The 23,120-nt window shown below is 38.1% G+C and overlaps 2 protein-coding genes across 5 annotated transcripts in view; one reads left to right on the forward strand and one right to left on the reverse strand.

Moving 5' to 3' along the window:
- Positions 1 to 352: 352 nt before the first annotated feature.
- Positions 353 to 23,120, forward strand: part of LOC122672658 (agamous-like MADS-box protein MADS4) — a 30,228-nt gene continuing 7,460 nt past the window's right edge. Inside the window, exons 1-8 of one of the 4 annotated variants that reach the window (XM_043870123.1) lie at positions 353 to 457; positions 492 to 701; positions 12,692 to 12,770; positions 17,688 to 17,755; positions 17,895 to 17,994; positions 18,304 to 18,345; positions 18,433 to 18,474; positions 18,813 to 18,991. In XM_043870123.1, coding sequence (XP_043726058.1) covers positions 517 to 701; positions 12,692 to 12,770; positions 17,688 to 17,755; positions 17,895 to 17,994; positions 18,304 to 18,345; positions 18,433 to 18,474; positions 18,813 to 18,974 — 678 coding nt within the window. In that variant the 5' untranslated portion in view covers positions 353 to 457; positions 492 to 516 and the 3' untranslated portion in view covers positions 18,975 to 18,991. Of the gene's footprint in view, positions 464 to 491; positions 702 to 12,691; positions 12,771 to 17,687; positions 17,756 to 17,894; positions 17,995 to 18,303; positions 18,346 to 18,432; positions 18,475 to 18,812; positions 18,992 to 23,120 lie in introns of those variants that run through there. The other 3 variants (XM_043870125.1, XM_043870124.1, XM_043870122.1) reach the window with 3 other exon arrangements.
- On the reverse strand, positions 14,053 to 15,375 carry LOC122638363 (AP2/ERF and B3 domain-containing transcription factor At1g51120-like). The gene has a single exon (XM_043831287.1). The coding sequence runs from the start codon at positions 15,205 to 15,207 to the stop codon at positions 14,053 to 14,055; it is 1,155 nt and encodes a 384-aa protein (XP_043687222.1). The 5' UTR covers positions 15,208 to 15,375.

A 23,120-nucleotide genomic window follows, 5' to 3' on the forward strand; every position in this document is an offset into this window, starting at 1 on the left:
CAGACACGGCGGATCCTATGCCGATTCCTAAGACCGTGTCATTGGCATAACAAAACAATTGGGGTGAATTTTCGTAATTAACGTGAGAATCGTTACCTTGATTCGGGTCGGGTTAGAGTCGGAGTTTCATAGCTTGATAAATCGACACGTACCACTGCTTGGGACCTCTTGCATTAAATGTAGCAGCAGTTTAAGGTTTTCACGTCTCCGACTGTTTTTCCCAAACCCTCTTTTAACCTCACATTCCCTAAAAATTTAATTTAATTCAATTTAATCCAATTCAATTTAATTCAATTTAATTGTTTAGTTTTAGGACACTAGGGCTTTTTGGATAATGTCTGAGCTCCGGAAGGAAACAATGGACTAAAACTGTACACATTAGATATAAATACAGAACCCAAGTCTGGAAAAGTTGAACTCTCACTTCATCTCTTTCTCTGCAACTTTGCTTTCTTTTTTGGTGTTTTCTTCTCTTTTCTTTTTCTTTCCTGTTTGGTGTGAGATTCATCTTCTGAGATGGGGAGAGGTAGAGTGGAGTTGAAGAGGATCGAGAACAAGATCAACCGGCAAGTTACCTTCACGAAACGAAGAAATGGTGTTTTGAAGAAAGCTTATGAACTTTCGGTCCTTTGCGATGCTGAGGTTGCTTTGATCGTCTTCTCTACGAGAGGAAAGCTGTACGAATTCTGCAGCAGCTCCAGGTAAACTAGATTTAAAAAAAAGATCAAATTTACTGTGTTTTGGTTTCAGATTCTTCATTTCTCCTCTCTATTCTACAATTTATTGCTGTGAGTTCTGATTCTGCTTTTATATATAGTGAACGCCTGTTGAGATGTTTGGTTTATACTTTCTACTGTTAACAATGTTATGGACTCATGCTTACCTTTTCATTTCTGTAAAGCTTTCGGTTTTCGAGACTGTCCCCTCTTTTTAGTAGTTTCTGTACGGTGATCTCGTTTTTGTTTGTAGATCTGCAACTGAATCCGGTAGAAAAAGTAAATCGGTTATATCTATATTAGCTGCAAATTTTATCCAGTTTTCGATTATAATTTCTGTCGATTTTTTTTTTAAATTTATAGTTTTTCTTCACTTATCCTCGGATCCTCCTAATCCGGCCCCTTATAAGTGATGAAAATATTGTCTTCGAACAGCAGAAATATTTTAGATTTTTAAGATAAGTTTAAATATAAATCGAGCTTGCAAGATTTATGCACTTAAGGGAAATTAAAGCTTAATGATTCGAAGTGAAGGTTGCTTGAGTGCTCAACCATTAACTCAAGCTAAACAAGACAGCTAGCAATTGCACTAGTGTATGCGATTATGTCCTTTTTTCTCCTTATTTTTATTTCCTCGGGTTCTCCTTCTTCTTCGTCTTCGTCAGAGACTCAGAATCATCATCATCATCATCGTCCTCTCTAGTCGTCCTTTTTGGGTTAATGCCTAAAGATATGGTCGTATAGATGACCTTTGCGCCTTTGCCTGTGGTACATCTCCACGTGATTGCTTATATAACGTTTCCGGACACTTTCTGATAGGTTTTCGTGCTTCTCCTTCATCGTTCTTTATTATGGTTTAGCTAGTAGGTCTTTTCATGACTCATGTGCCATGAGTGAATCTACTTCCCATTAAAATACCCATCGTTTTGTGTCATGACTCTTCTTCTCCTGCTTGCTTGCAGTCTATCTCCTGTAATTAGGGATGTAAATGGATAACCGAAATTCGAATCCGAATCTGCATCCGTGTCCGTTTAGGGGCATCCGTATTCGTTTAGAGATATCCGGGAAATAATCCGAATACTCCGATTAAAATCCGTCCGAAAAAAAAATCCGAATACTTAATAATAAAAAATTAAATAAATAATGATTCTGACGGTTTTTGAAGATTCAATAGGTTCTAGAATATGATGAAAAGAGAATCATGATCTAAGAGATATGGATTGAGAGTGAATTGTATCCACTAGGGGGAGGAAGGTCCGAGTTACACAAGGCAGAGATGTAAACGGATGGTCAAAAATCCGAATCCGATCCGCATCCGAATTCGTTTAGAGGTATCCGAATTCGGTCAGGGAATATCCGACTCCGATCACATCCGATCCGTATCCGATCCGAATCCGATCCGTTTACATCCCTACCTGTAATTCCATCCGAAACCGATGGATCTCCCATTGCAGTGTCTTCGAGCGGTAGTCCTTAGTCCAGGGTTTCTGAAACTAGGGTTTCTGAAACTACTCTTTCCGCATGAATTTCCAGGCTGATTGTTCATATGATATTATCTCGGCATCCATTCTCTCTCTCTCAATAAAAAATTATGGCTCAGATCTCATGATGCTCCTTTTCCATATGTGTAAACCAAATTGAAAAAAGTCTCATTCTGGACCGTGATGGTTCTTCAATTCTCAGGCTGCACTTTTACAGGGTTTCTTTCTATCAAAGGTTTGGTAACAAATCTTTGAGGATAGTTCAAATTAAGCCTCTTAATAGTTCCTCCACGAATCCATGTGGTAGATATATAATCCTTTTACTTATTTGATGAAATTACTTTTCTGATCTATTTGATGTTTATTAACTGTGAAACCCTCTTTTTTTTTTGGGTAAAGTACACGTACCCCCTAGAATGCACCCAATATTCCGCGTACCCCCCTAAGCGGCTCAATATTCCACGTACCACCCCTCAATATTCCACGTACCACCCTTGCTTTACACCCCAAATGCCACATAGGTCCAATCCGTTAAATAGCACTGTTAGATGACAATGTTTTGACCATTTTACCCTTTGCTTCATTTTCTTAAATCTAAAAAGACTTAAATACCCTCACTTATTTGTTGCCCAAAACTAATTGAAAATGACCAATTTACCCTTTGTTTTATTTTCATAAATGAAAAGACCTAATTGCCCTCACTTATGTATTACCCTAACCTAATTTGAAAAGACTATTTTACCCCTAACTATTTGTTCCTAAAAACCCCAAAATGCCGTCATCTTCCCCAAATCATCATTTTCTTTTACATACCCACCACCACCGCCGCCACCGCCACCGCCACCCACCATTAACACCATCACCAAAGCTAATACTACTACCACCACCACCCACCATTGCCGCAGCCACCATCACCGCCACCACCACCCACCATTCCAGAAATCGAATCCTGATTTGGGGGTAAGAAAAAACACAGATTTTTATTTTATTTTATTTGTAGATGCAACAAAGTAGCACCACCTCTGTTCGCTTAGTTCTTTCCTTGTCAATGCATTTAACTTAATTTTCAATCTACAACCAACACAATATCTTCTAAAGTAACAATACTAATCTGTTACACCTATAAACAAATTCTCATAGTGTCACAGTAGGAAACAAATTCTTCTTTGTACTTTGTTTTTCTCCCAATTTCAATTTTTCTTTTTCACATTGTTTCCCTTTCTCACTTTTGGATTTTGGTCTTTGAATAAAGGGAAGTAGAGAGGTTAGGACAGAGAGAGAGAGAGAGAGAGGAGCAGAGCCTTCCACTAAAAACCGGAGATGGAAGTATTAGAAACTCTGGTTTTATCTGGTAACAGAACTTCCAAATCTTTCCATTTTGTGAAAGACTCATCGCAAATCGCAATTTTTTATTTTCTTCTCTTGATCAATCATTATCTTTTTAGTTGTTTTCTTGCATTGGACATCAAGATTAGTTTAGAAAAGTTGAATTTTAAGTATATAAGTTTCATCATTGGGTTAGGGTTTCATCGAATTGGTTGATAAGAGAAACTTGTACAGAAATTGATTTGTTTCCAGAGAATTTACCTCGCATTTGTCTTAGAACCCAAAGCCAATGGTGGGTGGTGGTGGTGGCGGTGGCGGTGGGTATGTAAAAGAAGATGATGATTAGGTGAAGATGAGGGCATTTTGGGGTTTTTAGGAACAAATATTTAGGGGTAAAATAGTCTTTTCAAATTAGGTTAGGGTAATACATAAGTGAGGGTAATTAGGTCTTTTCATTTATGAAAATAAAAAAAAGGGTAAATTGGTCATTTTCAATTAGTTTTGGGCAACAAATAAGTGAGGGTATTTTAGTCTTTTCAGATTTTAAGAAAATGAAGCAAAGGGTAAAATGGTCAAAACATTGTCATCTAACGGTGGTATTTAACGGATTGGACCTATGTGGCATTTGGGGTGTAAAGCAGGGGTGGTACGTGGAATATTGAGGGGTGGTACGCGGAATATTCAGCCGCTTAGGGGGGGTACGCGGAATATTGGGTGCATTCTAGGGGGGTATGTGTACTTTACCCTTTTTTTTTTTTTAACCCGAATATTCACTGGGACCCGGGCTAGCCCCTAAAAATTTTATTAGAAAATAGCACAAAAATTGATTAACGGGGGGACATAACCCGCCTAACCCCAAACCCACAAGAAGCACAATATAATTCTCTCACACAAGACACCCTAGAAAACTCATACACAAGACCAAAAACCAAGAATTACTTTCTAAACACTGGCAAACCAACTTTATCCTCATTAATAATGCATCGAAGGTCTGACGATAAATTCTACTTTGAAAAATAAGTTTAATTATTAGTCTCTGCACAGACCAAGTTAGCTAACCAGTCTGCTGCCTGATTATTCTCCCTGTACGAAAAAGATATAACCGCTCTTAAAGACTCGCAAAGGGAGATGACCTCTTGAAACAAATACCAGCAACTCCACAGACTGCATTTTTTCTGGACAATAAAATTCACAATCATAGTGGAGTCAGAATTAATATAAAAATCCGAAACACTCAACTCCTCACACAACCGAAGGCCATCCCTTAGGGCTCTAAGCTTAGCCACAGAGTTGGTGCAACCACCATAAAAATTTGAGAATGCTGTCAGCACCATGCCTTCACTATCTCTAACCATTCCACCTCCTCCATCCAAACCAGGATTTCCTTTGCAAGCACCATCAACGTTTAATTTCACCGAATTAAAAGGCGGACACCAATAAATAGGGAGGGGCGGCATCACATTTGGCCTTGGCTGATTAATGTTAAAAATCTGCAAAATCAGAGTCTCTCTCATCGAGGGTCTTACCTGAAGCTTGGAAGGATAAGGAATTTCGCGAACCCAACCTTTAATTTTCTCAATAATAGCTGACGCCGATCACCAAATTTCTCCATGCCTCCTATTGTTCCATTCTCTCCATAATTCCCACATGATGAGGGAAGGTAACAAACCTGTAATGAAAGCACATAACCTCTTTCCATTAGGATGAGATTGCCAGGACAACACTCTACAACGGACGTCATGTGTAGGAACTAATTCCACATCCATTAATTGCGAAAAAAAACTCAGACTTTCATGACAGTCCCTCCCATGACTAAACAGTGTACCGCCGTTTCCCTTGAAGGACTTCCACAACACACACACTTAGAAACCAAGGGAATACCGATTCTCATCAAAGCATCATCTGTTGGAATTCGCCCATTCATGAGTTGCCAAGCAAAGAAACCAATTTTAGGGGGAATCAAGCTGTTTCAAATCCATTTAGCATATGTCACTAAAGGAGTCTGTACCCGAATTTCGTTCCAAGCCGATTTCGTTGTGAATTTTCCATCAATGGCCGGTATCCAAATAAGCCTATCCGCCCTACATGAGAGAGCAATGTTGCTTTGGAGTATACCATTCCGAACATCAGTAGAGTCAATGAAGTTCAAAACCTCTTGATCCCAATCCCCATCATTATTAAGAGCGTCCCTAACTTTGAGAGAGAGATTCAACCGATGGGCGGCATCCACAAAATCAAACAGGGGACCCATACCAAGCCAATTATCCGGCCAAAAATTAAACGTTACCTTCCCCAATAAGCCATTTTGATCTATTAAGCACGAGATCCTTCTGATCCAACGCCCTTCTCCATGATTTCGACCCAACTGCTGACCCCACTAAAACAATATGATTCCCCTTTAGAAATTTTGCTTTGAAAAATTCACTCCACAGGGTCTGAACCGACATGATTTTCCACAACCCCTTTAATCTCAGGGATAGGCTGATGTCTTCCAATCGTCTAACACCAAGTCCTCCCTCTAACAACGGCTTGCAAATCTGTTGCCAATTTACCCAGTGATGCCGTTTCCCCCATTCCGAATCGCCCCATTGAAAATCAGCACACAACCTGTAAAACTTAACTGATTAACTTGGGAACATCCAACGTGGAGAGAATATGAATGGGCAAAGAGCAAAGCACATGCTTGAGAAGCACTAAACGACCCCCCTGAAGAGAGAAGCTTTCCTTTCCGGCCCGATAGTTTATTTCTGACTTTCGCCAAAATATCTTCAAAATAGCACACCTTCAACCTGCCAGTGTAAATAGGAGAACCCAAATAAATAATAGGCAAAGCTTTCCTAGAGAAGCCTGTTACCTCTCCCACCATACGATTACGTGCCTCCGAAACCTTGGAGCTTAAGATATAGCAACTCTTTTGCTTGTTAACCATTTGTCCTGAAGCAGACTCATACCGCTTAATGAACCCCAAAGTTTGCTTCAAAGAAATTTTCAACCCCCTGTTAAAAATAATCGTATCATCAGCAAAAAGGCTATACGAGATGCTCGGACATCCTCTAGGAAGCTGATAGGATGCCGCCCTTCCTTCTACAAACAACTCCTTCAACCCCCTACTTAACACCTCTTCAGCTAAGAAAAACAAACTGGGTGACAGCGGGTCCCCTTGCTGAAGTCCTCTAGAGGATTTAAAAAAACCAGAGGGACCACCATGTAAAACAATTGAAAACCAACAATTCTCAGTTGTTTTTTTTATTAAAGCAATCCACTCCCTGTCAAAACCGAACCTGTGCAACACCTCATAAAGAAAGTTCCACTCCATACGATCGTAAGCCTTGGCCATGTCCAGTTTCAGAATCATAGTACCACCTCTGACTTTCCTGTGAAGGTCTTGAGCCATCTCATGGACTAAGGCAATGTTGTCATGGATGCATCATTCTAACCCTAAACACGTTGAACAATCCAACCACATCTCTTTTTTCCCATACCAAACCACTAAAATCTCTCTACTTCCATTAAGGATGGGCCAAAATCTCGAAGATCAGATTTTGGTCTAAAGAGGTTCAGACATCATGACCTTCTCCGTTATGTGGTATGAACACGTTTTCTTCTCCCAATCTAAAGCCAGCCAGGTCCATGGTTGTGCCCAATTGGGAGAAACCTGCTCAATTTTATGTTGATACAGTAAATTAAAGTTGGATGGATAAGAATTTGATTTATGTCATAAATATCTTTTTTGCTTAAATATATTTTGAGTTAAAACCCATTGGTGGTATTTTTGGCATTAATTAGTTATTTATAATTCCTTTTTTTTTTTTTGTATATAATACTCTCAATGATTATTTTTTTAATTTTTTTTTGGGGGGGGGGAATGAAATCAATTATACTTTTGCTATAGTTTCTGGTATATAATCGAGTTTAGGGCACGAAGAATTGACTAGGTAACATGATCTAACCCTTATTGAAAGCATCTAATAGAATACTTTATATGTTCAATTCTTCATGAATTGCTTAAGTATAATACCCATCATTGGAGGTGAAGATAACACCATGGTATATTAACATAGGCAAGTCAAGTGTTCCAAAAGTTATTTTCTTAGCAAAAAACAAAAGGTGTTGTGCTGTGCCATTTAGTGTAGGTGGGTGGATCCCCTTCATGCATATAAGCTATCAATATTTCATTCTAGCAGCAGAACTTTACCCTATGAAGGATGCATAATAGAAGACATGTCAAAACTCAGACCACATTATTATTATTGCTTTGAATTTACTAGTAAATGACAGTAGATTCTAAGTAATTTATGAATTAAACCACTTTTATGCAGAAAAAGGTAGCTTGCAGGAGGCATTTAAAGGTAAAGTGTTGTTGGCCATAGTTCTTGACCACTCCTCTTCTTTGTTGTCTTTTTTATTAAGGAGGGAATCTTTTAACCAAATTTAGGTCCTTTAAGATGAGCTTCGATCAAGAGTAAACCTAAGAAACGTAAGGTTGAGATTAGCAGCAGTTGGTAACAGATCATGTTGTAGAAGTATACTCAATTAATTCAGTACTAGCTCAAAAGCAACTATCAATTTTTTCATTGCATGCTGAACTTGATTAAGATCCCAAGAAAACCCGAATTCTCTGTCAAATTAATATACTGAGAGTAGCTCTAATGTCCCATCAGTTCCGCAGAAGCCATAAATTGTCAACGTACCTGGTCAAAAAGATTGGGCAGGATTGGGAGGGTTACCTTTAATACATTGAAGAATGTTTACTGATAATGGAGATATGAAGCATATGTAAACTGTTGAATCGTGTGGGGGGGGGGGGGGAATTGGATTATGTGGAAAGATATACTAGGATGAAAATTTTTACCCAAAGCAAAATAATGAAAACAAAGTTGTAAGGAATTGTAATTAAAGCTCTGTTTGTTTCGGCTGGTAAATGGATCAATAACAGCTCGACAGGATTGTAAATACTGATGACTTACCAAGAAGCCATGAAGTTCGGTGAAGGATATCAGATCAGAACGAGCCATCATGGCAGGAACCAGTGATTGATATTCATTGCGTAGAGCGGAAAATATGTGAATATATAGATCTTCAGTAGTTTAGTTGGTAAGGGCTTTCCGGCAATAGCTAGTTCATCTGATAGAGACTTTGCTCGTTGGAGAAATTGGACAACACTCTCATTAGGTTTGTGAATGAGGTTCTGCAGTGCAACATTGAGAGATAAAATTCTTGTTGTAGAAGCCGAACTGTAGGCGGCGTGAAGGGCTTCCCATAATTTCTTATTGGTATTGCGACCAACAACAAGGGACATAATATCCTCAAAAAGAGATGCAATTAAAAGGCTCTTCACAGAGGCACTGTGTTTACGCCAGGTGGCAGCAAGAGTTGGATCTTGAGGGTGTGGCTTGTCACCAGTGACATAATTGTAGAGTCGTTGCCCGTTGAGGTAGTGCTCAATGTGAGTGTGCCAATAGGCATAGTTCTTAGATGATAGTTTGAGGTGCAAAAAGACAGAGGTACCCGAGTGAGTAAGGGGAGGAGCAGAAGTTACAGAAGCCGTGGGCAGGGAGGAGGGAGAGTCGGCCATAGAGGAGTGTTCAGCCATGGCCGGTAGAGAGAGAGAAGAAAGAAAAAAATAAAAATTAAACTAGATGTGCTCGGTGGAGCGTGTGGCTCTGTATACCATATTAGAATTGGTAACTTCTCTTATTTAATGTTTGATCCAATTACATCATGTATATATAGATAGGATAGAGTTTGACTAGTGTAGGAGTCATATCTACATATAGTAATAGTCATTGATTACATAAAGGTTATCACAAGTGATATAAAGAGTCTTGGATTATCATCACATGTGATGATAAGAGTCCTGAATCAAATAGGTTGTTATCGCATGTGATAAGAAGGTTATCGACAGCTAACTTTGTAGGAGATCACAATTGATGTGGATAAGTACAGTTGATAGTGGGCTGCAGGGAAGGGAAGGGGGGTACATGGGAGGAATGAAAGGGCGGTGGGGCAAGGGTGGGTGCCGTAGTGTTAATAGAAGGAGAAGACGAAGAAGATGAAGAAGAAAAGAATAAAAAGTTGAAAAAAAAAACCTGAAAAGGTAAAAGGTTCTCATTTTTTAAGCATTAGTGAGTCCCACTTGGATGTGGTTCAAAAAAAAAATGAGGGTTTAGGGGAAGCAGTTGCCGATCTTACCTCTGCCATGTGTTGGCTCTCTAATTTTGTAGGGGATTAACAATTATATGAGAAGCAATTTCCTACCCTTTTTTTTATTTTAAATATAAATTTATTGAAGATTAAAAAAGAGGCAAACAAGCCTAAAGACAAAATAAAAGCAAAGAAAGCTAAAGCTTAAAGAGGGGACTCAGTCCTAAAACATATTGGCGAGGGCAACAAGTCACTTGCTCACCCAAGAGAAATAATAAAAAAAGGCTACGGAGGATCTGTGAGACACACCGAGGGGGTCCTTATCCTATTCGATCGTCGGGGGATCTCAGCACATAAACCAGGCCGATCAAGAGCCACACGGGTCAAAAGAGCCTCCTCCTTTGGCGAAAAGGGAGATGGACTTTGCAACACCACTCCTAACTCCTTTTCAACCTAATGTTTTTCTACCTCCGCCGCGTCCACCTCCTTAATACCAAGAATTGCATTCCTTTGATGTCGAGTTCTGCCACTAATTGAGTTGCCAAATGGAAACCCACACGACCACCACGAACAGCATTCCGGCCTACGTCCATCACAATTTGTTCAACCCAGCACCTGAGTCCACCCGCCTTACACCTCCTCTTGATCAAATTGGTCATAACCCGACCCAAGAGAATCCGATCTTTGAACTGATTCCACTAGAGGATCCTTGATTGCCAATCTCCTCCAAGCAATTTCCTGCCTCATACGGCTCAACTGTCAATTCTTTTTGTGTTCTGTCTTAATCTATAATATCTAGCTGAATTAGATTTTTCCAACCAATTCCCAAAAATATAAATTTTGGATTAAATTGGAACTAGTAACTAATCACATCATAGAACCATAGGAAAAACTCATATAACTAAAAAATCTTAAATATCCTTGATCATGAGACATATAATTGCCACTATAATTAAGAACCATAATTCCAACAGTAGTGATTAGGAATTGCCCCTTTTGCAGCAATTTTACCTCTTATATCTTAAACCAGTTTAGGGTGATCCTCAAGTTTAGCTTCCTCTATAAAAGGAGAGTTTAAAGCCTTTAACTCAAACCTAAGGAGCTCTCTTACATGAGGTGAGAAACGTTGTTAGTATACAACATACATATTGTTAGAACTTCAAGACGTTGAAGTTTACATATTAGGCATATGACATACTTAGAAGTAGATGTCATCAAACAATGCTTGTTATTAATTCCAAATTTCCAATTTGACAAGATTTAGGCCTACACCTCAAACTTAAGAAGCTTGACTCAAACCATTCAAAGTTAAACTCAAGATAAGGATCTATGGTTTGAAGGACTAAGGATATTATTATATCCAATTAACTAGGATACTATTAACTAGCTTAAGTGAGCGAGCCTTGGCGCATCAGTTAAGTTGCACTATTGCAATCTTTTGGTTGCAGGTTCAAAACTTGGAAACAACCTCTCTTGTGAAGCAAGGGGTAAGGCTTTGTACATTTGCCCCACCTAGACCCTGTAGTAGTGGGAGCCTCATGTACTGGGATGCTCTTTTTTTAACTAGGTATAACCCCAAGGCTCATGTTAAGAAAAAATCTAGCTAGGGTAGTGACACCCATGCTCTTAACCACTAAACACAAGCCTAGAACAGAATTTTGAAAACTAAAAAGAAACAAAAACATGGAACAAAAAAAGAGAACAGACAAAGTGATGCAAGCCTCAAAATAGGCAGCTGGATTCGGATCGGGAAAGTGATAGAAATAAGCTCCAATAAACTTGAACTAGGATACAGGATTTTTCAGAACTGTACAAGCTTGGGAAAATGGACAGAACTTTCTGTATATAACTCGTAATGAGTTGATTGTAAAGCGAAATGGAAAAAGACTCCTGGGGCTCCAACTTTGGTAAAGAAAGTTTTCTCTGATTCTGACTGTAGGTTGGTGAAAACTGTCCGTGAAGATAGGGTTTATGTAAGGATAGAATAATGGTGGATTCCATTAAAATTTACTGGGCTAGTTTCCACATACTTTTGTGTTATTGAATGGGAAGAGCTTTTTGTTGTGCACACAATATTTACTTGTTGTGGTCTAACTATGTAGCTAGGTTCATTTGTGAAGTTGGATCCCCTATGGTGCTTAAAACACCTATAAGTAACATGAGTGGAACATATAGAAATATCTTTTGCCTGGCAACTTTTAAGGCCATATCGTGTGTAGTATGAACCAAGTTGATTTCTCTAGCAATCATGTAATTTGATGCAACAGATGCACCCAATGTATGAAACTAAAAAACCTACCATCATAAAGTATCTAATGCTGGTGTTGTTACTAATCTTTTTACTTTTCCTGCTGGAATTTTTTTAATGAATTTTATGCTGGAATGTTTGTTTAGTCTATATGTACCACTATTTAGATATATTCGTGTTTTGAAAAGAAAAACCAGTTTTAGCAACACCATATCCATTATTCATTTGAGTAATGTAAGAGGATAAGTCTACCTGTTCCAAATAGTTGTCTATTGGTTGATATTGCTTACAAATAATTCCAAAGTTCTTCCCAGCTCCTCCCAGTATTGTCCGAAGCCCCTGTTTCTGTCAAGTGAAAAACCACAACGTTAGTGGATTATCATTGGTGCACTGTTCCAACATAAAACAAAAGAATCATTCATCAAATGCAATGTTAGATACAGTTCAGGGTTCTCAAAGACATTCTCTTACACTAGATGGACTGCAACAAGGCTGGGAAAAAACATTTAGATATTGGGGACCTTAATTATCCTTATAAGGTTGTGACAGGATAACATCCCTTTGGGTAAACCACAAAAGTATTTGTTAGTGACCTCATGGTTTACATTGGGAAGACTGGTTGTGCTAGGAAAGTAAGAAATTTTGAAAATGATAAAAGCTTGTTATGGAAGATAAGCTCATAAGAAAGCCTTGCGAGGTGTTTCAGATTGACATTTTTTATGTTTGTTGTTTTCCATCTCTGTTCAAAATATGATTTTTTTTTATTTTTTATGTAGCATGTTCAAAACGATTGAGAGGTATCAGAAATGCAGCTATGGAGCACCGGAGATAAATGTGTCAACAAAGGAAATACAGGTATTTTTTTTCCTGATTACTTTTGTGGGGCATTTCTTTTCCCTATTACTTATGCCTAATTAATTAGTATTCTGCACTCACGTAGACCTTGCTTTAAATATAAAGAAAACCAAGCTGAGGAAGATAAATTTGTGTCTATATATGTATACATATATATATGAAGTAGAGAAAAAGAGAGGGAGCTTTATGCTGTCTCCTAGCTAAGGTTTAATTCTTGATTTTACAAACTGCCTTACTTATAAGAGATGCTAGTTACGTTAAGCATGATCAAATGTAATGACACTTTAGAGGGCAAACGCCACTCCCCCACCCCCCCCCCCTTCCTCCCTCCCAAGGAGTATGTGCATACATTCATTGATAAACATGGCCACGATATTTTTGGATCCATACCCACATATTTCTTGACATGTTAAATCATGTATAGTTTTCTCATTCATGATCTTATACAGAAAAATTAGCAGTGCAATCCCTTAATTTATCATTGGGTGAGATAATAAGATTTTCCATTTTGGTGACCTAGCTATATGGTTACTGAGATATTGTTAAATGACCGAGTTGATATGCTTAGCAAGAAAATGTGTGAAATGTGAGTAGCAAAGCAAGGGGATCTATTAATGTCAAATGATAATATCTAGGAAATATTATCTGTTGATTAGTAGTAACTATAACAGAGGGTGTCTTTTATATATATATAATTTACATGTTATAAGTAAAGTACAAACTATTCAAAAAACTAAAATTTGCCTCTCTTGTAAAAACACACTTCAATAGCATGATTTTGGATGCAATGTAGAATGTCAGTCTCGAACTCTGGTCCAATGGTGGGTTTTGTACATTCTTCAGTTTTTTTACTGTCTAGCAAGCATTCTTTTGGTAGTCCAAGTATTGACATGCATCTTCTCTGTGATCCTTAATTAGGCTTTCCAACTTTTTTGTGCGCTCGTGCAGTTGTGCCCCATTTGAGAAGAAACTTATCCAGTATTATATTTGTGTGCAGTTTTAAGTACCACTGTAGTCCAGTATACTAGGAAAGTCATTCCCAAACGGCTGTTTCCTCTTTCTGGATTTCTACATTTTCACATCATCCAAAATCTCAAGAGAAAAAAATAAAATTAAAGGACCATGTACATTTTCACGCCTGTAACTGGCTCTACACTCCAAAAGACCAAAACCCTTAGAACCAGAAGGGTTGAACCCAAGACTTCCTTGTAGGGTGGGTTATTAGGTTCCACACTTCTCCAAATAAAAATAGAAAATACAGAAGGGGGATATACTAAGTTCCTCAACAAATTTGTACACCAAATAGTCTAACACCCTTTGCATCCGACTTTGGTGGCGGTGGCGGTGGCAGTGGCGGTTGTGGTAATGATGCTGGTGGTGGCACTTCCATCACTACTTTCTCTTCCTGCCATAACTTCTCCTGATCATAGCCACCACATTCAAAATTTTGTCCTAAACTGAGTTGCAGCTCCATCTTCAAACTCACCTGCCCATGAAACCCATCAACAAAATCCTTCTTGTTGTCGCCCCGATTATACCCTACTTCAATCATGCAAAAAGTCCGCTCCTCTTTGAGCGCTTCTCTGTATTCGCACCTGTAGAAGGTGATGACATCCTTTGCCTTGAGTTCCTTCTCTTTGACAAACCGATTCCAACCCCTGGTAAACACGAAGCTCTGGCTACTCTTCCAATAGCAATATCGGAACTTCCACGACTTCATCAGCCTGTCGAAGAAAACTAGCTGGACATCATCCACTCCATTACCTTCTTCTTCCTCCTCGGAGCTCACTTCAGAAACCTGAGGAAAGTATTTGATTGCATGTTTCTTAGGGATGACAAGCCTGTTTAGCTTGCCCACATCGCTTGGTGTCAGCTCCTTCTGAAAAAGTTGTTGACACAAGATGCCTCCTCCTTCTGCAGATCCTCCCCTCACCAGGTTGAGGCGGGTGTCAGTCTCCATCTTCAAAGATCTGGTTCTCAAGAAATCTGTAAATTTGGACTGGTATGATCCATCCTTGATCATGTTCAAGACCGATTCTGTCGTATGATGATCTTGGAAGTTTACCTCTTGAACGGTGAGGTCGGTCCAGGGAAAATTACGGTGAGAATCCCCACTTCGGAGTTTGATTGCTGCACTGTCGTAAGCCATTGCTGCTTCTTTCTCTGATTTGAACGTTCCAAGCCAGATTCTCTGGTGATTGGCGTATATTTGTGCTCCCCAGTGCCCGTTTTGCTGTAACACCACCCCTTTGAATCTCATGAAAGAGGTGGTGGTATTATCGATCCTCAGACGCTTCTTTGGGTGAGACGATGGATCACTGTAGCTATTCGATTCTGAACCTTCTGTGCTCGCATTCATTCTAGCTTCTGAAATCATTCTTGCCACGTGTTCTTCCATAGGATTCCTAAGCCAAATTTTGGCGAACGGAGAACACATAAAGGAGAGAGAGAGAGGAAGGTAAGAAAAAATAAAAAAAACTAGGGAAGAACAGGACAGAAAATCGGCTACCGGAGAGAATCTGGGTAATCACAATCAGAAAAGATAGAGATGTTAGTAAAACATCGATATGGAATGTTTATATATGGAAGGAGGACGTTTTGGAAAGTATGACTAAATTAGGTGGAATTCAACTTTCATACACGAATCCAGGGACAATATCTCAAAATAGACAGAAGGCCGGTTATTAGAAAAAAAACGACAACGGATAGTGATTCAATGCCTTTATGGAATGCCATGTTGGATCAGTACTTCTAGACATATTGAACACACCACACCACACCCCCTACCAGCTTTAGTTTTCCCCGATCTGTTATTTTTCTTATTCTTAATTCTCTGGCTTTAATTTTGTGATTTTCTATTTTAGGTTAAGTTGTTTTCCGTGTTGTCATTTGCATGCTAAGTGATACATGGTTTGTGTTTTTAGGTTTGATCCGCATGATACTTTGATATTGTTGATGAAAAATTGATCGATATCATTATCATCATCATTCGTTTTTTTGAATTTATTCAAAGAGGATAGATTATAATACGTAGTACGTGATCATAATATTGGAAACACCATCTTACTCTCACGCAATTTCCTCAACACGCGAGGATTGTGCAACGTTTTTCTCGCAGCTTTTGGTGCTAGTTATATCCGTATATTGGATTATATTCGTCAATAGACTTGCCAGTTGTAACTAACACTGTCTTCACCAGTATTCTTTTTTTGGTTAACCTAGCTTTGCCGGTATATTAGGATGCTATTGATCCCTTTGAATATTGTTGTGTGGAAATTGGATTAATTGTCAGATCGAATAATCCGATCACTGAAGTGTTGTTCAAACTAGAGAGTTGGACAATTGGGCTATATCTATATATGGTGTGGTCGATCACACATGTGTCATCTAATCTTGTGAAGGGATTTTAACCATGAATTTAGTGATCTGGTATCGGTCACTTGCAAAATCGATACGGTATCAACACAGATAGGACGTATCGGATAAATTTGCTCTTGATTTTCTTTAAAAAAACGAGTTTTTGACTATTTTAAAGTTTGCCCTGTTTCACCAATACGGTATTGAGATCGATAACAAACAAAACCAATATGTATCACCCGATACGATACCGATACCTCAAACCATGATTTTAACCTCAAAATCTGTAACACTATACACCATTCCATGACAACTAACTGTTATCCAGTTTTCACAGCATTGTATATCTTGTGGCAAAATATGGTCGTTGTGGCTTGACTGAGTTTTCGATCATCTGTTCAAAGTGGTAGACCATCCAGCTAGTCATTGACTGAGCTCGTTGATTTTTTATTTTTTATTTTTTCCTTTTTCTTTTGGTAAAACATTGACTCATTGTTTATATCTTCAAAATTTGGATCATATAAACTTATGTGGTTATAACTCGTGTGGCAAAATATGGTGGTTGTGGCTTGACTGAGTTTTCATATGTTCAAAGTGGTAGACCTTCCAGCTGGTCATTGACTGAGCTTCTTGTTTTTTTTTTTGTTCTTTTTCTTTTGGTTAAACATTGACTCATTGTTTATATTTTCAAATTTTGGATCATATAAACTTATGTGGTTATAACTTATAACCAACATCTTCCTTCCTTCAAATAGCTAGTCAACACTATTTAGTTTACTTACTATTTAGGGTTACTTACAAATGCCCATTCGTCCAAATGCACCTCTACAATTTTTCAAATTGTAAATTCCCCTCTACTTTCAAAGCACTGTAACACTTTGGTCCAGTCTATTAGTTTGGAAGGTTAGACGTGAGTTCAGGAAATCTAATGACCAAAATGCCCTTGTGACAATTGAAAATCAAATCCTAAATCTTACCCCCAAAAAAAATAAAAATAAAAATCAAATCCTAAATCTTACCCCCAAAAAAAATAAAAATAAAACCCTAAACCAAAGAAACAGGAGAGCTACACACTACCCATTAGGGAGGGATAGGAAGGTCCAAGAAGTGGCAATGAATCTTGGGACTTCACCCAAAGACTGAAATAGTGGCTGATCTAGCTTCTAATTTAGAATGAGATTGCTTTCAAAATCTGGGTAATTGTCTTAGATTTGGTGGTCCATCTCCTAAGATTGCGTTCTCTCCATTTACGATAGATCTCGATAGCACAAAAGGCAAGTTTACACAACTTGTCACACAATCGTATTAATTTCCCACTAAAATTGTCCTTAATCCATGACATTCCCTCGGAAAAGGGAGAATTCTGCACGCAAATAGGGAACAATTCGTAGGCAGCAAGAAGAGGAGTGAACTATGCTTTTCTCTTGCAGAAAAGACTGTAGGGAGAGAGAAACAGATTCTTAAATTAGATTAATCTTTTCTTCTTTTTGTTAAAGATTTGGCGTTATAATTGCAATGAACATATATAACCTCCAACACTCTACATTTTTGTGGGTGTAGGAGCAACATAGCTATCAGGAGTACTTAAGACTTAAAGCACGAGTGGAGGCCCTACAACAAACCCAAAGGTAAGTCCACTTTATATTCCATTGTAATATTCATGGTAAAAGATAGAGAATGGTGCATACCTGGTCGAAGCACAGTTTTGTTTAAAAGGGAAAAAACCTCTGTAAGTCCGTCCTTAATTTTCTGTAACTCTTACCTTAGGAATCTCCTGGGAGAGGATTTAGGCCCACTGAGTGGCAAAGAGCTTGAATCACTTGAAAGGCAGCTGGGTATGTCATTGACGCAGATCAGATCAACCCGGGTATTTCACTTCTTTCAAAATTTTATTAGTTACTCAGGGTTCAAAATCTTAATATATAGCTCATCACTAATTGTTCAAAGTTAACCCCAATTCAGTGATAACCTGAGGGTTAATTACATTTATCTCATTTTTATAAATAATAATAAAAAATAAAAAAAAAGGGGTTCAGAGATTGAAATTAGCCATATATGGAACACATATTCCCACGATCACTACCAGGACTAATATGTAGAGAGATAGATGTAAGTGATCACTAGATGTCTCTTTGTAACAAAGTCACTTAATTCCGATTTTTGTTTCCTCAAACAGACACAGTACATGCTCGACCAACTTGCCGATCTTCAGAAAAGGGTATGACAGTAAGTTTAAGAGTGTGTTCAATTGTTCTTTTGAACTTTTTCAGTTTCTTACCTCACTACTACTTTAACTGGCTTGCAGGAACAAATGCTTACCGAAGCTAACAAAACATTGAAAATAAAGGTACGTAACGTGCAATCTTCTTCTTCTTCTTCATCTTGATGTTTGCTTATGTGGTTCATACTTAGGATTAAGGCGTTTTTTTTTTAATTTTTTGGATGAAAGTGTAATCACACAAACCACACACCAATCCTAAAAGATAAACTGACTTTTAGTACTTAGGATTAGGGTTTTTTTAAACCTGGAATTGGGATCTCATTTCTAATTGGATCAGAATTGACCTGAATAAACCCCGAAATCAGTATCTAGGTATCTAATTGGATCAGAATTGACCTCTCTTTTCAAAATGATTGTTTGTAACGTTTGAGACTTAAAATAAGCTTTTTAGCTGATATTTGCAGGTGGAGGAAGGAAGCCAAGCAAACGCACGACAATGGGATCCAATTGTGCATGGTGTGGGGTATGGAAGACAATCAGTTCAACCTCATGGCGATGGATTCTTCCACCCCTTAGAGTGCGAGCCCACCTTACAATTCAGGTACGATACAACCTCTGTGTTTTGAATAAATTTAAGAAGAATTCAAACTCATGAGAGAGGGGAAAGGACAAACCACAACAAATCTATGGCGTATCTCAAATCTTCGCCACATGAATCCTTAAAGCCTGGAACTTCTGGCCCGTCCATGGACCTGAATAATTTGTTTCTATAACCATCATCACTCCATTTATTAAGGATCTATATATGCATATATATGTAATGTACCAAGCTGGGTATCCCCAAGTACTCAGGGCAGTTGGAAGTTGTTTTTGGTAACAACCCATGTATATTTGGGGTCTGGACTGCGTGTGGTTATGAATATTTGTAATATTATTTACTTTTTACCTTTCCTGATATCTAAAGTTTGTAATTCGTGATTCAACCTGACTTCCTGCGTTGCCCGACACAAAAATACATATTATTAGATTAAATTAATTAATTATATTTTTATTATGCACTAGTTATAATTGTTATATTTTGTGTAATTGTCCATTAAGTACTTTTACTTGTTCTCAACTATTGACAGATTTGGGTACTATGTTCTAGGATTTTCGTATTTTATAAGTCCACAATGAAGATTGGTTAGAAATATAAATATGACCACTTTAAAGTGTTGAACACCGATCCATTGAAATTTTTGAATAGTTCATCGTCAGTTGTGTTTAACAACATGGATTTTTGGTAGTTACTTTTTCTCGTACCTAAGTGGCATTTACCGTTACATTTGTGGTGTGGCAATGGTTAATGTTTATCGGTAGAGCAGACTACACGCCAGTCACTTAGGATACATGACATAAATGGTGATGGGGGGACGACATTCACTAAGGTTTTCACTACCCATTTAGAGAGAATATCCAAGTTAAAGAGTAATTGAACTATTACTGGTCAAAATCCAAGGCCGGGTTATTGTTTTGTAAAAAGTTTGCAAAAGTATTTTATTTTATTATATTACATAAATTATGGGAGAGGGTTGCACACGTCGCTCACTCTAGGTAAGTGGGTGGCATTGCCCAATGGGAGAGGTGGGATAGGAGGGGTAGGGTAGCCTTTTCCCGTGGGGAGGAGATAGAGATAGTGTCAACCATTTTCCCATAAATTATATCTAAAAAGTATTTTCAAATGTATATGACGATGATTTTCTTCCATGTTTTGTTATGTGCCCAGTGTTGGTGTCAGTGTTGTAGGGAAGAAAGTATAATAAAACTTTCTATCAATTGGGATTTTCAAGCTAGTTATGTCTTTCGTAATATCATTTATCGTAATCTCCTAAATTAACTTTTTCTATTTAAGAGAAGTTATTGAAGCTCTAATTACACAGAGTATAACTTCATGATATAAAAAAAGAGAAAAAGGATGTCTTCTTCCTCTTCAAGCAATGGTTTTTGCCATTGAAGGTGATGAAGTCGACAAAGATTGGGACTTTGTGCTGCATTGCTTTAGACGGGCACACCACTTGTGTAGTCTAGGTAAACTATTAATCATATTTGCATCATTTACTTATGTTTTCATTGAGATCCTAGATCTATTAATTTTTGTAATCTATATTGTATTGTTACACTTACACAACTGCCTTGACAATTATCTTCTTTGTGGTTGGGATGTTAATATCTATCAAAACAGAATCTACCAAGTGGAAAAATAATGTATTAAAATACATTAAAAAAACCCCTTGAAAAAAAAAATGAATGACTAAAATCTAAGTTAAAAAATATCAATATGTGGAAAGTTTTATGATTGAATGGGTGTTATGCATCATTATTCAGACCCCTAAGCTTAGGTGGGTGGGCTATCTAACCAACCCTGGACCAAATCCTTCTTCCCCATAATGGTCTATTGGACTTAAATGTTTAGACTAAATCAAAGTTTGGAAAAAAGTTCTCTGTCCCCTTGTTTTGAGGAGGAAAGAGATAGACACATGGGAATGCTGGCATAGGCCACACTCCCGGACAAAAAACTGTTTCCCTAAAAGTTTATTGGGAAATTTGCACATACTACCCCTGAGGTTTGCAAATGGTAACAAATAAGCCCATTCTGTCAGTTCATGACTAACACTGTTAAAAATTAGACTTGAACTGACGGAATTGCCCTTACAAGGAAAAAAAAAAGAAAGAAAAAACACCTGCAACTCATCTTCCCCAATCGATTTTGGGGAAGATGAGTTGCAGGCCATAAATAGAAGGTTTGTCCATTAGAACAGCAAGCCCAGCGTTATCTCGACAGGCCATAAATAGAAGGTTTGTCCATTAGAACAGCAAGCCCAGCTTTATCTCGACAAGGAAGCAACTTCAACCAGGGAGTTAGGTTCTCAATAAAAACAATCTCCCATGCAGAGCACCATATCTAAGGGTACTCGAGAATGGTCGAAAGCTCCAATGTGGAGAAGCATAAGCAGTAGATGATTCCAAGCCCAAAAGCAAATACATCTTCCATTTTCGAAACCCCATCACCGACCCTCTCTCAAAACCCATCTCTGCTAAAACTGCCATCATCTCCACTAACCCCTATATCTCCTTTCTTCCCTATTCTTTTCTCTTTATTTTTTTTATCATTTTCATTTTAAAAACCCTCATCCCACCATCACCAATGCTCCTCTCCATTTATTTTCACTTCTAATCTAACCCACATCCTTGTCTAAACAAAACCCCAATCTGAATTCCAGCCATGACCACACCCATCCTCAACTAATTTATCATTTCTGATCCCATCCTGTCTTTGATTTCCTTTTCCATTTTCCCTCCCAATAAGCATCGGATCCCTATTTCTTTCTTTTATTCCCATTTTTCCAAACCCAACACTGAATCAGAATCCATTGGCTGCCATCATTTTTTTTTCAAGCTCTCTGAAATCCATTGTCGGCTGTGGTGCAAAGAAATGTGGAGCAAAAAAAATAGAAGAAAATTAGGAAGAAGAAGAGGAAACCCGGCCGAAGAAGAAGGAGATGGGGAGAAAATTGTGCGGACATAGAAGTTAATCGAAGCACAGAAGAGACCCGAGAAGGTGTGGGTTAGATTTTTCCAGGTTGAATCGACCTGATCTTGGGGACATCGAAGACAGCCACAACTCATCTCGGAGAGGTTTCGCATTTGTGCTCGATACAGGATCAAATCCACCCCATCGTTCGTAGTTCCAACGACCTTGCTTGAATGACAACTCCAACTCACAAATCCGGAATTTTTTAACTTAATCAAAGCAGCATAAAATCCCATTAGTTATTACTCTTTGAACTTAAACTGTAGTTTTGAAGACGGTGACAATTAACAAACCCTAGATTCTGAATAGAAGTAAAGTTGATTGTAGAGTTAAAAGCAAAAGCTAGAAACACAGATACAAATGGGTTAAAACCTAAAGCAAATGGAAGAGGGAAAGGAAAGAGAGTGAATCAGGATCGGTTCCATGGTGTTCCCTACAAGGATACCTGCAACTTATCTTCCCCAAATCGATTGGGGAAGATGAGTTGTAGGTGTTTTTTTTTTTTTTTTTTTTTTTTTTTATTATTTCTTTTAAGGGCATTTCCATCAGTTCAAACCTAATTTTTAACAGTATTAGTCATGAACTGACGGAATGGGCTTATTTGTTACCGCTTGCAAACCTCAGGGGGGTACGCAGAAATTTCCAAAACTAGGGGGTGAAAATATCCTTTTGTCAAACCTCAGGAGTGGTATATGTAAATTTCCCAAGTTTATTTCTTTCATCCATTTCTTCACCGATGGTAAATTCACCCTGAGATTGGATTATTTGAGAAATTAATGTCATCATCAAGTCTCACCTCCTACGTATAAGAATAAAAAATACACTTTCTTATTCCAAATCGAGGATCAGATTCCATAATTGAGGAGATTCTCTCTTTATGCCACTAGCTGAAAGAAACTGTGGCCATGTTTATAACTTTCTCTTGTCGTCTAGCTTTTTTCACCATGGACACAAGGCTCAAGTGGTAACTGGTAACCATGGTTTTAATTAACGATATAGGTATCGAACCAAATCTGTTGTATTTGACCGAATCAGATAGTTTCTCCCTCAATATATTTTTAGGGTTTAAAAAAAACAAAGAAAATCCACAAAATATAAATTTGGTGGGTTGGGTGAGTCATATTGTTTTTCTTTTTTATTTGTAGGGAAAAAGAACATTGTCGGGTCGTGTGGTCTCTGCGTCTAGATTCAGGAGTGTGCA

The sequence above is a fragment of the Telopea speciosissima genome, chromosome 8, assembly GCF_018873765.1.
Source record: "Telopea speciosissima isolate NSW1024214 ecotype Mountain lineage chromosome 8, Tspe_v1, whole genome shotgun sequence".
NCBI classification, from domain to species: domain Eukaryota; kingdom Viridiplantae; phylum Streptophyta; class Magnoliopsida; order Proteales; family Proteaceae; genus Telopea; species Telopea speciosissima.

Excerpts from the sequence above, each read along its gene's own strand:
- LOC122638363 (XM_043831287.1), bottom strand. The coding sequence starts at position 15,207 with ATGTGTTCTCCGTTCGCCAAAATTTGGCTTAGGAATCCTATGGAAGAA.